The sequence below is a fragment of the Oncorhynchus gorbuscha genome, linkage group LG08 (genome assembly GCF_021184085.1).
Source record: "Oncorhynchus gorbuscha isolate QuinsamMale2020 ecotype Even-year linkage group LG08, OgorEven_v1.0, whole genome shotgun sequence".
Lineage (NCBI taxonomy): Eukaryota > Metazoa > Chordata > Actinopteri > Salmoniformes > Salmonidae > Oncorhynchus > Oncorhynchus gorbuscha.
The window spans coordinates 70,098,659-70,110,581 of NC_060180.1; the positions used below are offsets into that span (position 1 = coordinate 70,098,659).

The 11,923-nt window shown below is 43.4% G+C and overlaps 1 protein-coding gene across 1 annotated transcript; it reads left to right on the plus strand.

Annotated features, from left to right (window-relative positions):
- Positions 1–586: 586 nt before the first annotated feature.
- On the plus strand, positions 587–8,810 carry LOC124041027 (rhodopsin kinase grk7a-like). The gene is made up of 4 exons (XM_046358186.1): positions 587–1,324; positions 1,860–2,303; positions 6,189–6,469; positions 6,930–8,810. Exons 1-4 carry the CDS (start codon positions 728–730, stop codon positions 7,267–7,269), a joined length of 1,662 nt encoding a protein of 553 aa, XP_046214142.1. The 5' UTR covers positions 587–727; the 3' UTR covers positions 7,270–8,810.
- Positions 8,811–11,923: the final 3,113 nt, after the last annotated feature.

Below are 11,923 nucleotides of genomic sequence, written 5' to 3' on the forward strand. Positions count from 1 at the left end.
TACAGCACTTTGATATATCAGCTGATGTAAGAAGGGCTTTATAAATACATTTGATTTTATTTGATATATATCAACAAGTTATCTGCCAATTTACGGCTCTGCCCCATAATCCAATAAAATCTATACTGGCTAATCTGAGTGCTTCAGAGATCTCTAGGACTTCATAGTAGATGGGAATTGTAGATTTAATTGTTTTCAATAATTTGGGGTTCGTAATAATGACGACAAAAGGTATGAGGGTATGTTTGAGTGAGTATATGTGTTGTATGAGTATATGTGTTGTATGAGTATGTGTGTTGTATGAGTATGTGCAGACAGATCCTCTTCTCTCCTCATCATCTCAACCTAAGTGTTTAGTCAACAGAACCCAACGCTCCTCCAATAGTCACAGGTCGACACCGGGCCAAATATAGCGAACCATAAAGCCTCTTAGGAGAGAACCTTCTTACAGTTCCCTTTCCGTGAACAGCATCTGCGAATAGACAACACAAAGATCCTTAAGCCAAAATCCCTCCCAGGTATTTAATTCTAAAGGAGTAATTACTGGGTGTGTCTTAGGTCTGCAGGTACGTGTGTTGTTGCCGCTCATTCGCATCCAGTCTTTGGAGCGAGTTGCACACACACAGACACGCACACTCAGAAAACACACTGCACAGAGCAAGCGATCCTAAGGAACTGCTGAAGAACCCAGTCACGTAGGGGGGATAGACCAGACAAAGCCACCAAGATGTGTGACATGGGGGGATTGGATAACCTGGTGGCCAACACGGCCTACCTGAAAGCCCAGGGTGGCGACGACAAGGAGATGAAAAAGCGTCGTCGGAGTTTGTCGCTGCCCCTGGCCGAGCAGTGTGCCACCATCCGGACTACCATTGATAAGAACTTTGAGTCGCTCTGTGAGAGGCAGCCAATCGGCAAGAAGTTCTTCCGGCAGTTCCTGACTGCTACCCCAGAGTACATCAATGCCGCTGAGTACCTGGACGAGCTGAATGACTGGGATCTGGCGGAAGGTGCTGACAAGGATAAGCAGAGGGCGAACATGATGAAAAAGTTTTGCAAGGCCGACTCCAATAACTTTCTGACCTACCTCACTGGGGAGGTAGCCGACAAGTGTAAGGCAGTGACGGACAATGACTTTGACGAAGTGATGAATGTCAAGGTGAAGGAAGCCACACGGGAGTTTCTGAAAGACAAGCCCTTCACGGACTACCAAACTAGCCCCTTCTTTGACAAATTCCTGCAGTGGAAGGAGTACGAGAAGCAGCCCATCAGTGATAAAACCTTTTATGAGTTCAGAACTCTGGGTAAGGGAGGTTTCGGAGAGGTAAGCATGCAGAAACCAATACAGCCGCATCATGTCTTTGCAACACTGGCAAAATGACTACGTGTCAGTAATATGTATCTGCAATAGTATATCTTTAATGAATGTAAAACACATGTGGCAACAGGACAATTCACAAAATAAAGAATTATGTACAGAATCAATTACTAATCCCATATAGTCGTTCCCATAGTTTCACTGATGCAGCGTCTATCAGTACAAAGTACACCTCAGTTAACTTGCAAAGAGCTAATCTCTCGTTAATCCCCCACAAGAGATGACCCACGGTTCTTAATTCCTAAAGTACAGAATCAGTTGCATCACTCGCTACTACTCTATGCATACTTTCAAGCTTGTATCATTATCAAGTTGTTCTACAAGATGAGAGAATTCTCAATGGAAACTCCAAATGTCTCCCTGTTCAAGCGTCATGTGTCAGTATCAAATCTGAGTGTCACATAGGTGCCATTTATCCAGCCCTTAGGGTACTGCTGAGGTATTCAAGAGTCCTTCTAACCCACGGTCTCCCTCTGTCCAGGTATGTGCCGTACAGGTGAAGAACACAGGCCAGATGTACGCCTGCAAGAAGCTGTGCAAGAAGCGCCTGAAGAAGAAACATGGTGAGAAGATGGCCCTGCTGGAGAAGCAGATCCTGGAAAAGGTCAACAGCCTGTTCCTTGTCAACCTGGCCTACGCCTACGACACCAAGACCCACCTGTGCCTTGTCATGACTCTGATGAACGGCGGTGACCTCAGGTACCACATCTATTACGTCAGTGAGAAGACCAAGGGTATCGAGATGCCACGTATCATCTACTACACAGCGCAGATCTGCACAGGCATCCTTCATCTGCATGAAATGGATATCATATATCGTGACATGAAGCCCGAGAACGTGCTGCTGGACAGCTTTGGCCAGTGCCGACTCTCTGATCTGGGTCTGGCCGTGGAGCTGCCCGCCGGAAAGACCATCTCCCAGAAGGTAAGCCTGTTGAAGTTGGATTTTCAAAAACTTGTAGTTGACTGTGGCTTTGGGAAACTATCGAAAGTCGAAAGTCAGGATGGTGGAGAATGAGTATGAAGAAATTATGATGATGTCATGACAATGAAGGCAATAAGGTTCCTTTATGGTTGCGATCTGATAGCAAGCTTCCAGAATTTACCTTTTCATCACAGTGTGACAATTTGTATGAGTAAAAGTGCCTGTGGCTTCTAATGCATTTTCTGGTGAATTGACAATGATGTGTCAGCTACAGCTTTAGGTCAAAAGCCAGGCTGAAGGGTTTTATATGGGATCAGAAGCGACGTGCTATGTCTCACAAAAAACATGAGGAGTAACTTAACATGGGAGGGAGTGGATGAGTTTATGACATGGTATTGTCCTATCCCTGCCTATTAGATGATGGGGCTAGGGTTAGGGTTGATGACTTTTGACCTCAGAGTCTCATATATATATATTCTCTGGACCCTCTCTCTGTCTCTGAAGCTTTTGTTGTAAATCTGGAGGGATTACTGGATCGTTCAGTATCTGTCCAAGAGGAGTCTCTGCCTCCATTATATAACCCGGGGCTGCGCAAGATGGAGACACGGTGTCTTCAAAACAGTGCCCCTCTAAGTCATCTTGTGTATATATAAATCATTGATCTACACCATGGATGGGCAACTTTGATTGGTGTGGGGACCATGAAAAATCTGAACTCATCATGAGGGGCTTGTAGGTCTGTACATCAGTACCTACACATGCAGTCAGAGCCGGCCCTAGCCTTAAGTTACATTTTTTTGGGGGGGCCCTCCTCACCTTGCGAGCAAAACATTTTAGCCCCCTCTTGACAGAGGAGAGAATAAAACAAATCATGAGGCATAGAGAAGTTTTACCAATTTTATAACACATTTCATGCATTTCTACTCATTTTGCCATGGCCCAGAGAGAAACATTTGCAGTTTTACAGCTAATTTCCTGCAATTCTACTAATAACTCTGAGAGTGACAAACAAAATCAATGGGTGCCCCCCCAGATGGTAATTTGACCATGATTACTACAAGATAGCTGTCTAGACTAATTCGCCAATCTAAAAATGTTTTGTTGACATACGCTAATTGAGTGACTATCAGTGACTGACATAACAATAGAAAACCTGCTGATGCACAAACCACATGTCAAAATGTAATTTAGTGTATTCTACTATCCTAACTACCGACTGAATCCCCAGCCCCAAAAAAATATTTATTTGGAAATTGTCAGTTGCCCATCCTTGATATAACTGATTTTATCCTTAGTGGGTGGTTATTATATCCCAGACAACTATAGGAAAGACCATTTTGGGGGCATTGTAAGTAGAGTTGGGGGTTGGATTTAGTGTGTCAGGGTGTCCTCCTGATCTCTTCAGTGAAAAAGGGATTATTATGTCCAGCCCCTGCGTAAACTCATGGGTACAGCACCTTCGTGCAATATAAAGATAGGCAAGATTTATGTAGCCTCTTGAGACTATAGAATGGTATATTACAAGGTCTCTACGTGGGGTGTCTGTTTGCACAACCAGGATACCAAAAAAATGAGGTCATCAAAACCAATCTGACCAATCAAAGACACAGGACAGGAGTTTGCAAGTCAACGAACCAGAGAAATGGATCGTTTAGAAGCATCTCCCTTGGTTACCTCAACCATTTCATTCAGGGAGGACAAGGCTAATTGTGTTAATTGTGCAAATTGTGTTGTTACCTGGGTGACTGATACTTGATGAAAAATACACCTTAGAAAGACTTCTGCTGTGTGTAGATGCTGTGTGTAGATGCTGTGTGTAGATACTGTGTGTATGTTCATCAATCCTGTGAACCAGTAAACCATTAGCTTTTCAGTCAAATGATTTGTCACAGAGTTTTACAGATTGGGGCATCTCTACGGGTCAATGAAGAGTAAGATGCAGGCTCTGTAGAAGCCCAGTAAGCTCATTATCCAGAGCTCTTCTCTGGTCCTCCTTGGCAGACCGGGGAGCCTTGACTAACCCCCCATAGGCTTGGCTGGCTTTGCCCTTTTAAGCCTCTTACTTAGCAGGCATTACACAAATCAGTCCCCTGATCAGACTAGCAAAACCAGGTTAACCTTAGGCACAGTTTCTGTGTATTAATGAACTAGACCATTTTGATGGTCTACTTACAATTTCTTGACTATGCAGTGTATTTAGTGAGGCCTTAGATCTACAAAAAAGGTTGAGGAATTAGAGGCCAAAGTTTGCCCCAGCTGTTTGGCCAATGGCTGGACTAATCAGGTGTTTGGAGAGCTTTGATTTGATCAGTCACAGGGAGTAAGTAGTCCATCGCTGTCCTCTTTTGGAAAGGTATTTTCAATGTGATTAGCAATTAAGCGCGGGTCAAAGGTCAACTGAAAGATGGGAGTGGCATGTCCATTTTTCTGTACAAGGAGAAACCTGGCAAGCAGTCCTGCTTTAGCTCATGCAGGATAAAAGCTAATAGACACCTGGTACCAGGGACTCCGTTTTGAGTCGTGCATAAGAACAAAAGCCCTTAGCCGTGGTATATTGGCCATATACCACACCGCCTCGGGCCTTATCACTTAAATAGACACCTGGTACTCGAGACTCCGCGTTGAGTGGTGCCTAAGAACAGCCCTTAGCCGTGGTGTATCGGCCATATACCACACCCCCTCGGGCCTTATTGCTTAAATAGAAGCCTGATACCAGTCAACCAAGGTGAAAAGCTCTTGAATTCATGCTATAGGTCCGATGTGCAGTGCTGTGGTAGTGTCGTCCTCTAGAATACACGACCACAGGGCTCTCCAATACGTATTGCTAAGCACATTTGTAATGCTATACTTGTGCATGATTATACATATAGATGTACACGTGTGTGTGTGAGTCTGTGTGTGTGTGTGTGTGTGTGTGTGTGTGTGTGTGTGTGTGTGTGTGTGTGTGTGTGTGTGTGTGTGTGTGTGTGTGTGTGTGTGTGTGTGTGTGTGTGTGTGTGTGTGTGTGTGTGTGTGTGTGTGTGTGTGTGTGTGTGTGTGTGTGTGTGTGTGTGTCTGACCATATATGGTACATGTGGTCGCTAACTAGAGTCCATGGATGGACATCCTTTATGTAAGCAGAAGGAGAGGTACGTCACCCTAGATATGCACATGACTCTTGACAGGAGAGAGAGAGAGAGATTAGCATTAACATTAAGCTACTTGTCCCACGCTACGGCTGAAGTTAGGAAGGAGCACAGGAAGGACTAGAGAGGGACAGAGAGAGAGGGACAGAGAGAGAGGGACAGGAAATGGAGGGCTTATATAAAACAGCAAATGGCTGTGTTCATAGTCATGTCCTGTTTTAATGTAAGCCATCTTCTCCCTTTCCCTCTCTCTCTGTCCCTTTCTAGTCACTCCTAAGACCTTACCTCATTCCCATAACCTTATGTTCCTGGTCTCATCCTCACTAGGTCTCACCTTGTCTCATCTTCGCTAGCCCGAGGCTAGTACGCCTTAGACCAGGATAGTAGAAAATGTACCAAACTAACACTAAAACAGTATTTTTTTGGTCTAATCGTATCTCATGGTACAGACCCTTGGCAAGTAGAATATCACTCAGGCTGTTCCATCCTCATCATGTGGATCAGCTTTCTGACAACCCATTATAACTGGCTTCAGCATGCTTTCATTATCGGTCAAGAGAAATGTTGACTTTTGAGGAACAGGAAACAGATACAGTATAGACGGAACTGTAAGGATGGTTAAAATCACTTCTAAAGCCATGTTACCCAAATGAGCTGATGTTTCAAACATACCCTATGATGATGAGTTGTCCTCTAATTGTCTCCATCTTGCTTCAATTCTTCCTGAATCTCTCCTCCTGCCTCCCCTACACCGTCCCAGGCTGGAACCGGAGCATACATGGCCCCTGAGATCCTGAACGATGTTCCCTACAGGACATCGGTGGACTGGTGGGCGCTGGGATGCAGTATTTACGAGATGGTGGCTGCCTACACCCCGTTTAAGGGTCCCGAATCCGGGAAGCAGAAGGTGGAGAAGGAGGAGGTGCAACGTCGCATCTGCAAAGAGGAACCCCCGTGGGAGCACAAGAACTTTGATGCGCCCACCAAGGCCATCATCCAGGAGTTCCTCAAGAAGAATATCGATGAACGCCTGGGCTGCAAGTAAGAGAATCAGTCTGTCCAGGCTACCATTAATATACGCAACAAGAACAATGATCTATTCTCTACTGATGTTGTCATTTATGGGGAAACAGCCCTATCAAGTCAGGTAGCTTAGCATAGCATAGCATAGCATAGCATAGCATAGCATAGCATAGCATAGCATAGCATAATAGCATAGCATAATAGCATTCATTTTCAATTACACTAACTACACTACCTACATTACAATTGATCAAGGCAGTATCAAAAGTATCCGATGTACTCTGCAAACAACTGGTTGAATTAATTTTTCAGTAGACAGTATTTAAGTTTGTTTGTTCGACTGTATTTTTTGCTGAGTTATCTGTGACGTTAGCGTAGTTAGCTAGTTAGCTAGTTAGCTAGTTAGCTAGTTAGCTAGTTATCCTTCACCTGTCAGTATGATGCTCACACGGATGTGTCAACAAACTTTCCTCCACAGGGGAGGAGGTGAGGACCCCCGTAAGCACGAGTGGTTCAAGTCCATCAACTTTCCTCGTCTGGAGGCTGGTTTGATCGACCCCCCTTGGGTGCCCAAGCCCAACGTGGTCTATGCCAAGGACACTGGCGACATCGCTGAGTTCTCCGAGATTAAGGGCATTGTGTTCGACGCCAACGACGAGAAGTTCTTCAATGAGATTGGCACGGGAGCGGTGGCCATTCCGTGGCAACAGGAGATGATCGATACGAACCTGTTTGACGAGCTGAACGACCCCAACAGGAAAGAGAGTGCTGGGGGTGATGACGGGGAGGGGAAGTCTGGCACGTGCACATTGCTGTGAACAGTCAAACCTGGCACATATATACACCGAAACATGGCACCAATACATCAACTGATTCGCTCATGTTCTGTAAAATTCTTGTAAAACATTACACACAGAAATAATTGAACAAAATGCATCGGAGAACCACAAGAGAGAGATTAGGTATCCTTCACTGGACCTGGCCGATTTCCATTGATTTTAGTAAAATGGGTTGAAAGTTCCCTGAGCTTCCAAACACATAGGAGAGTAAAGGTGGCTTTACCAAGATTGGTATTGGTAGTCTCTTCAGATTGCAGCTACTCCCAGATGTTTCTCATGATGTATTTGTGCCCTCCTGGCCAACAGGGGTCGTAAGATTAAAATATAACAAATTCATATTGTGGATAAAACATTTTTTTAAATGATTAATGGATAAACACAGGCCTCTGTTTACATACAGCCTGCATCAGAAAGATGTGTGTATGTAGACTGCAGTGCTAGCCCTAGGCCTGAAACCTAGGCATTGGCCACAATGGAGCACGGTATGCTGAATTTACTAGTTTGGGAATATGGAATATCTCATTCTTGATTGTGTTCCATTAATTGAATTTGATAGAGGCCACATTTTATTCAACCGTCCCCCCGTCCCGTCCCCATCCCCCCGTCCCGTCCCCCGTCCCCGTCCCCGTCCCCCCGTCCCGTCCCCGTCCCCCACACCGAGATTCCTTTTGTCTCTCTAAAGGCAGAGGTGATAACTTTTTTTTGTTGTCAAATATTTCAAAAGATCAATGTCTGTATGGACACGTCACCTTTTTTAGAAATTCCACCTGGAAGCGATCAGAAGCGAAGAAATAATATTTCTACATCAGAAGTTATTTCAAAACGAAATGTGGCAGAGATTTTACTAACCTTTAGTCGATCACTAAATTTCCAAGCAGATGCACTTTACAAGCTAGCATCTAGTTTTATTTCAAAACGATGTTGTATATGAATATAAATATGTATATCTATGCATTGACATGGGGAGAAATCCACAGATTAGGTGCTAGTCAGGACTTGATGAATGCTCAACTCTCATTGGGCTGTGAAGGTTCTATGCCCTGGTTTCTCAGGAGAGAGGAATGGAATGTAGAGAAAATCCAGTGGGATTCTATATTAGAAGATTGAACATTGAGAGGAGTTGGGCTTGGCCAACAACGTGTTCCTGTACCAGGAATATCTATTTGTCCCTCCCCCCAATGCTTCCATTCATGTGATTTGTCTGAAGTTCGAGATACATGTAGAAAAAAGTTAGAATCTAGTTAGCTTGCTAGCTTTCAAAACTTTTAACAAAGAAAATCACAGTTCCCTTGTTTGTTGTCTCAGGGTTAAGACTTATTTCATATAATAATAATAACAATAATATATCATTATTATATAACTTTAAATGGACTAATTTTATTATATTATACTATGAATATCAATATCATAAACATACTTGTAAATATAATTTGAGAGGAAAACATTACATATGCTACTCTATGTCAGTCATTTATCAGGGACTTGCTTGAATCTTGAATTATTTGAATAAAAATATGTCTTTTAAAGACTTTGTTTTTTCTTACTAACTCTGATGGCAATTCACTATTGGACTTGTGTATTCCTGTGTGTGTGTGTGTTCCTGTGTGTGTGTGTTCTTGTGTGTGTGTGTTCCTGTGTGTGTGTGTGTGTGTGTGTGTGTGTGTGTGTGTGTGTGTGTGTGTGTGTGTGTGTGTGTGTGTGTGTGTGTGTGTGTGTGTGTGTGTGTGTGTGTGTGTGTGTGTGTGTGTGTGTGTGTGTGTGTGTGTGTGTGTGTGTGTGTGTGTGTGTGTTCTTGTGAAAGGCACTTTTCGCTGCATTAGGAATCAAACAGATGCTGTAGATGCCTACAGACCACGTACGCCACAGATAAAAGGGGTAACCTAGTTAGTTTCTAGTAATCTCTTCTCCTTCAGTCTTCTTCTTCTTCTGTTTACCTTATATGGCGGTTGGCAACCAACTTTAAGGTGCATTACCACCACCAACTGGACTGGAGTGTGGACCTCAGTTCATCTTTCAATCATCCACGTGGGTAAATGCTTCTAAATAACCAATGAGATGAGAGAGGCAGGACTTGCAATGCGTCAAACGTGAAAAATAGCCAAGTTCTACTTTAGTGCCTGGCTACGCAGACGCTCGTTCACACGTGCGAACAGTTTGGATGAAATGATGGAATAACAGGTAGGTGTACATTTATTTTGCAACGCGAGCGGGAGCCCACGTAACACGAGCGGTGTGGTCAGCATGTTAAGCAATACGCCTCATGAACATGAAAAGATACCCTTGTTCTCCCCTTGTTCGCACAGTGTCTATCGACCTCAGAACTAGGGGTGTACTGTGTATTCGGACAAAACGAGTAACGGATATTGAGAATTTTCCGAATACAATTATGACTCATGCGATCTTAAAAAAGGCCTTTACAGATGCCAGCGCGCATCACTCTCATGTCAGTCAGACAATGCGAAGCGATGTGTGTTCTAAATAATGAAATTAGCTTGTTCAGCTGTCTGAAAAGAAACGGGCAGGTTGAGCCCGCTGCAACGATTGGATTGCACACCTGAGGTATAGGCAGGGCTCTAAATTTCCTATTTTTATTGGTAGCACTGGTGCTCCTAATTTCAGAAAGTAAGGAGCACCAGACAAAATGTAGGAGCACCAGACAAAATGTAGGAGCACCAGACAAAATGTAGGAGCACCAGACAAAATGTAGGAGCACCAGACAAAATGTAGGAGCACCAGAATGATGATTATTTTATTTTTGTACTGCAAAAGACTATCCTATCATTCTTAATCACCAGTTGTTACCTTGATGATGTAGAACACATCAGTGGACAATAAATTAGAATAAAAACAATGTTTAATAATTGTATTCAAAAGTGTGACTGCAAACATATTTACATCGGTGAATAAAACATGAGCTTTGTTGTGCAACTGCAAACTATAAACTGTTATCCGTTACTGCAATCAGCTAACAGGTAATAGTAGTAATAATAACAATACTCAAATATGCAATAATATTGTTGTTGTAACCAGGCAACATGCTGACTGTGAACTGATACTTGGATAATGAAATACATTTTTAGTCTCCTTTCACAATGTTTATTTGATGTTGCTAATGTTTCTACTTGTGTTTAGGGTAGGTGCTGCAGATCATTTGTGTTGGGGGGGAGGAGGGGGTGCTGAGGAGTATTTTTTCTCTGCTTTGTTGATGAGTGTTCTTCTCCGCTCATACAGGAGTAATAAAGGCCTTTTTTATATACTTTTTATTTTATTTCCATTTGTCAGGGGGTGCTGCAGCACCCTCAGCACCCCTACTTACCACGGCTATGCTGTTGACCGGCTTGGACTGCCACCTGTTGCCTGTCAAATACGACTGCCTGGTGGTAGACCTATCGATGTCCCTCCTGCACCTGCCCCGATGCACTTAATGTGCTTCTGGCTTAAGTTATGTGGATCGGTAGAAGCAGCATCTCCGACAGTGTCCTCAACATAATCTTCTTCTGGTTGTGGTTGATCATTTTCATCATTCAAAGCTTAAATTCAGCCGCGTTTTACTGTTGTTGTTCTTGCTAGCTAGCTAGCCAATGCCAATACTTAGCTGACAGAACGTGACAGCATAGTTCTGAGGGAAAGTTTGTGCAAAAAAGGTATTTGTTATGTGCCTGGTATGTGACTGGTTTAATTAGCTACATTGACATATTTGTAGCATTATGAATATATGCCATTTAGCAGACGCTTTTATCCAAAGCGACTTACAGTCATGTGTGCATACATTCTACGTATGGGTGGACCCGGGGATCGAACCCACTACCCTGGCGTTACAAGCGCCATGCTCTTCCAACTGAGCTACAGAAGGACCACGATTGGTTATGAATTGTAAACAATCTATCAGCCTGTCTTGTTTGAGCCTGTGTTGTTTGAGCAGTGAAGAGAAGAGTCATAGAGTCATATTTCGTATTTTATTTGATAATAGTTTTGTCGTACGGGGCTACCAAAATAAAATGTATAGTCACACAGCCCCCCAAAAATTGTTCCATGTGCGAATTGGTCGAAGAGCCCTGGGTATAGGCTTAAAGGCTTTTAAAGCACACTTCCAGTTTTTACGATAACCAGTAAATCCGATTATGAGAATCAACTGTGAGAAAACGAATACAATTACGAATACGAGTATGAGGCGTTCAGCACACCTCACTGTAGCCTCCAGGGTACATGTTAACTCCCCTGTGGAAAGCACTGCTGCAGTCCTGAGTGAAACCTACAAAAAATTGACCGAAGTAATCCCATTAGGTAGAGATCACAAGCAGACTGTGCTGCCCAGGGCAGATTTCAGTGTGCTACTCTTAGCTGATAAGAAGATAATCGGCCTTACCCTCAGAGTACTGAAATCAACCTCTAATCTCCAAGGACCTAAAGGGAAGCCTCAGGAGGATATATACACTACTGTTCCTGACAAAATGGTGTTTAGCTACTGAAAGAAAATGTGTGGGGAAAATAGAGCTCAAACCTTATAGATCATTAGGAATGTTTGTTTTGGTGAAAAGTTCAATAGTCTACTGGAGAGGAATAAACACAGGATGAAAGAGAAATGGAGGCAGAGCAAGAGATGTATAAAGAGAAAACAGTGTGTTTTTAGTTT

Coding starts and splice junctions, on each gene's coding strand:
- LOC124041027 (XM_046358186.1), top strand. CDS start 728: ATGTGTGACATGGGGGGATTGGATAACCTGGTGGCCAACACGGCCTAC. Junction 2,304..6,188: donor GAAAGACCATCTCCCAGAAG/GTAAGCCTGTTG, acceptor ACACCGTCCCAG/GCTGGAACCGGAGCATACAT. Junction 6,470..6,929: donor GATGAACGCCTGGGCTGCAA/GTAAGAGAATCA, acceptor TTTCCTCCACAG/GGGAGGAGGTGAGGACCCCC.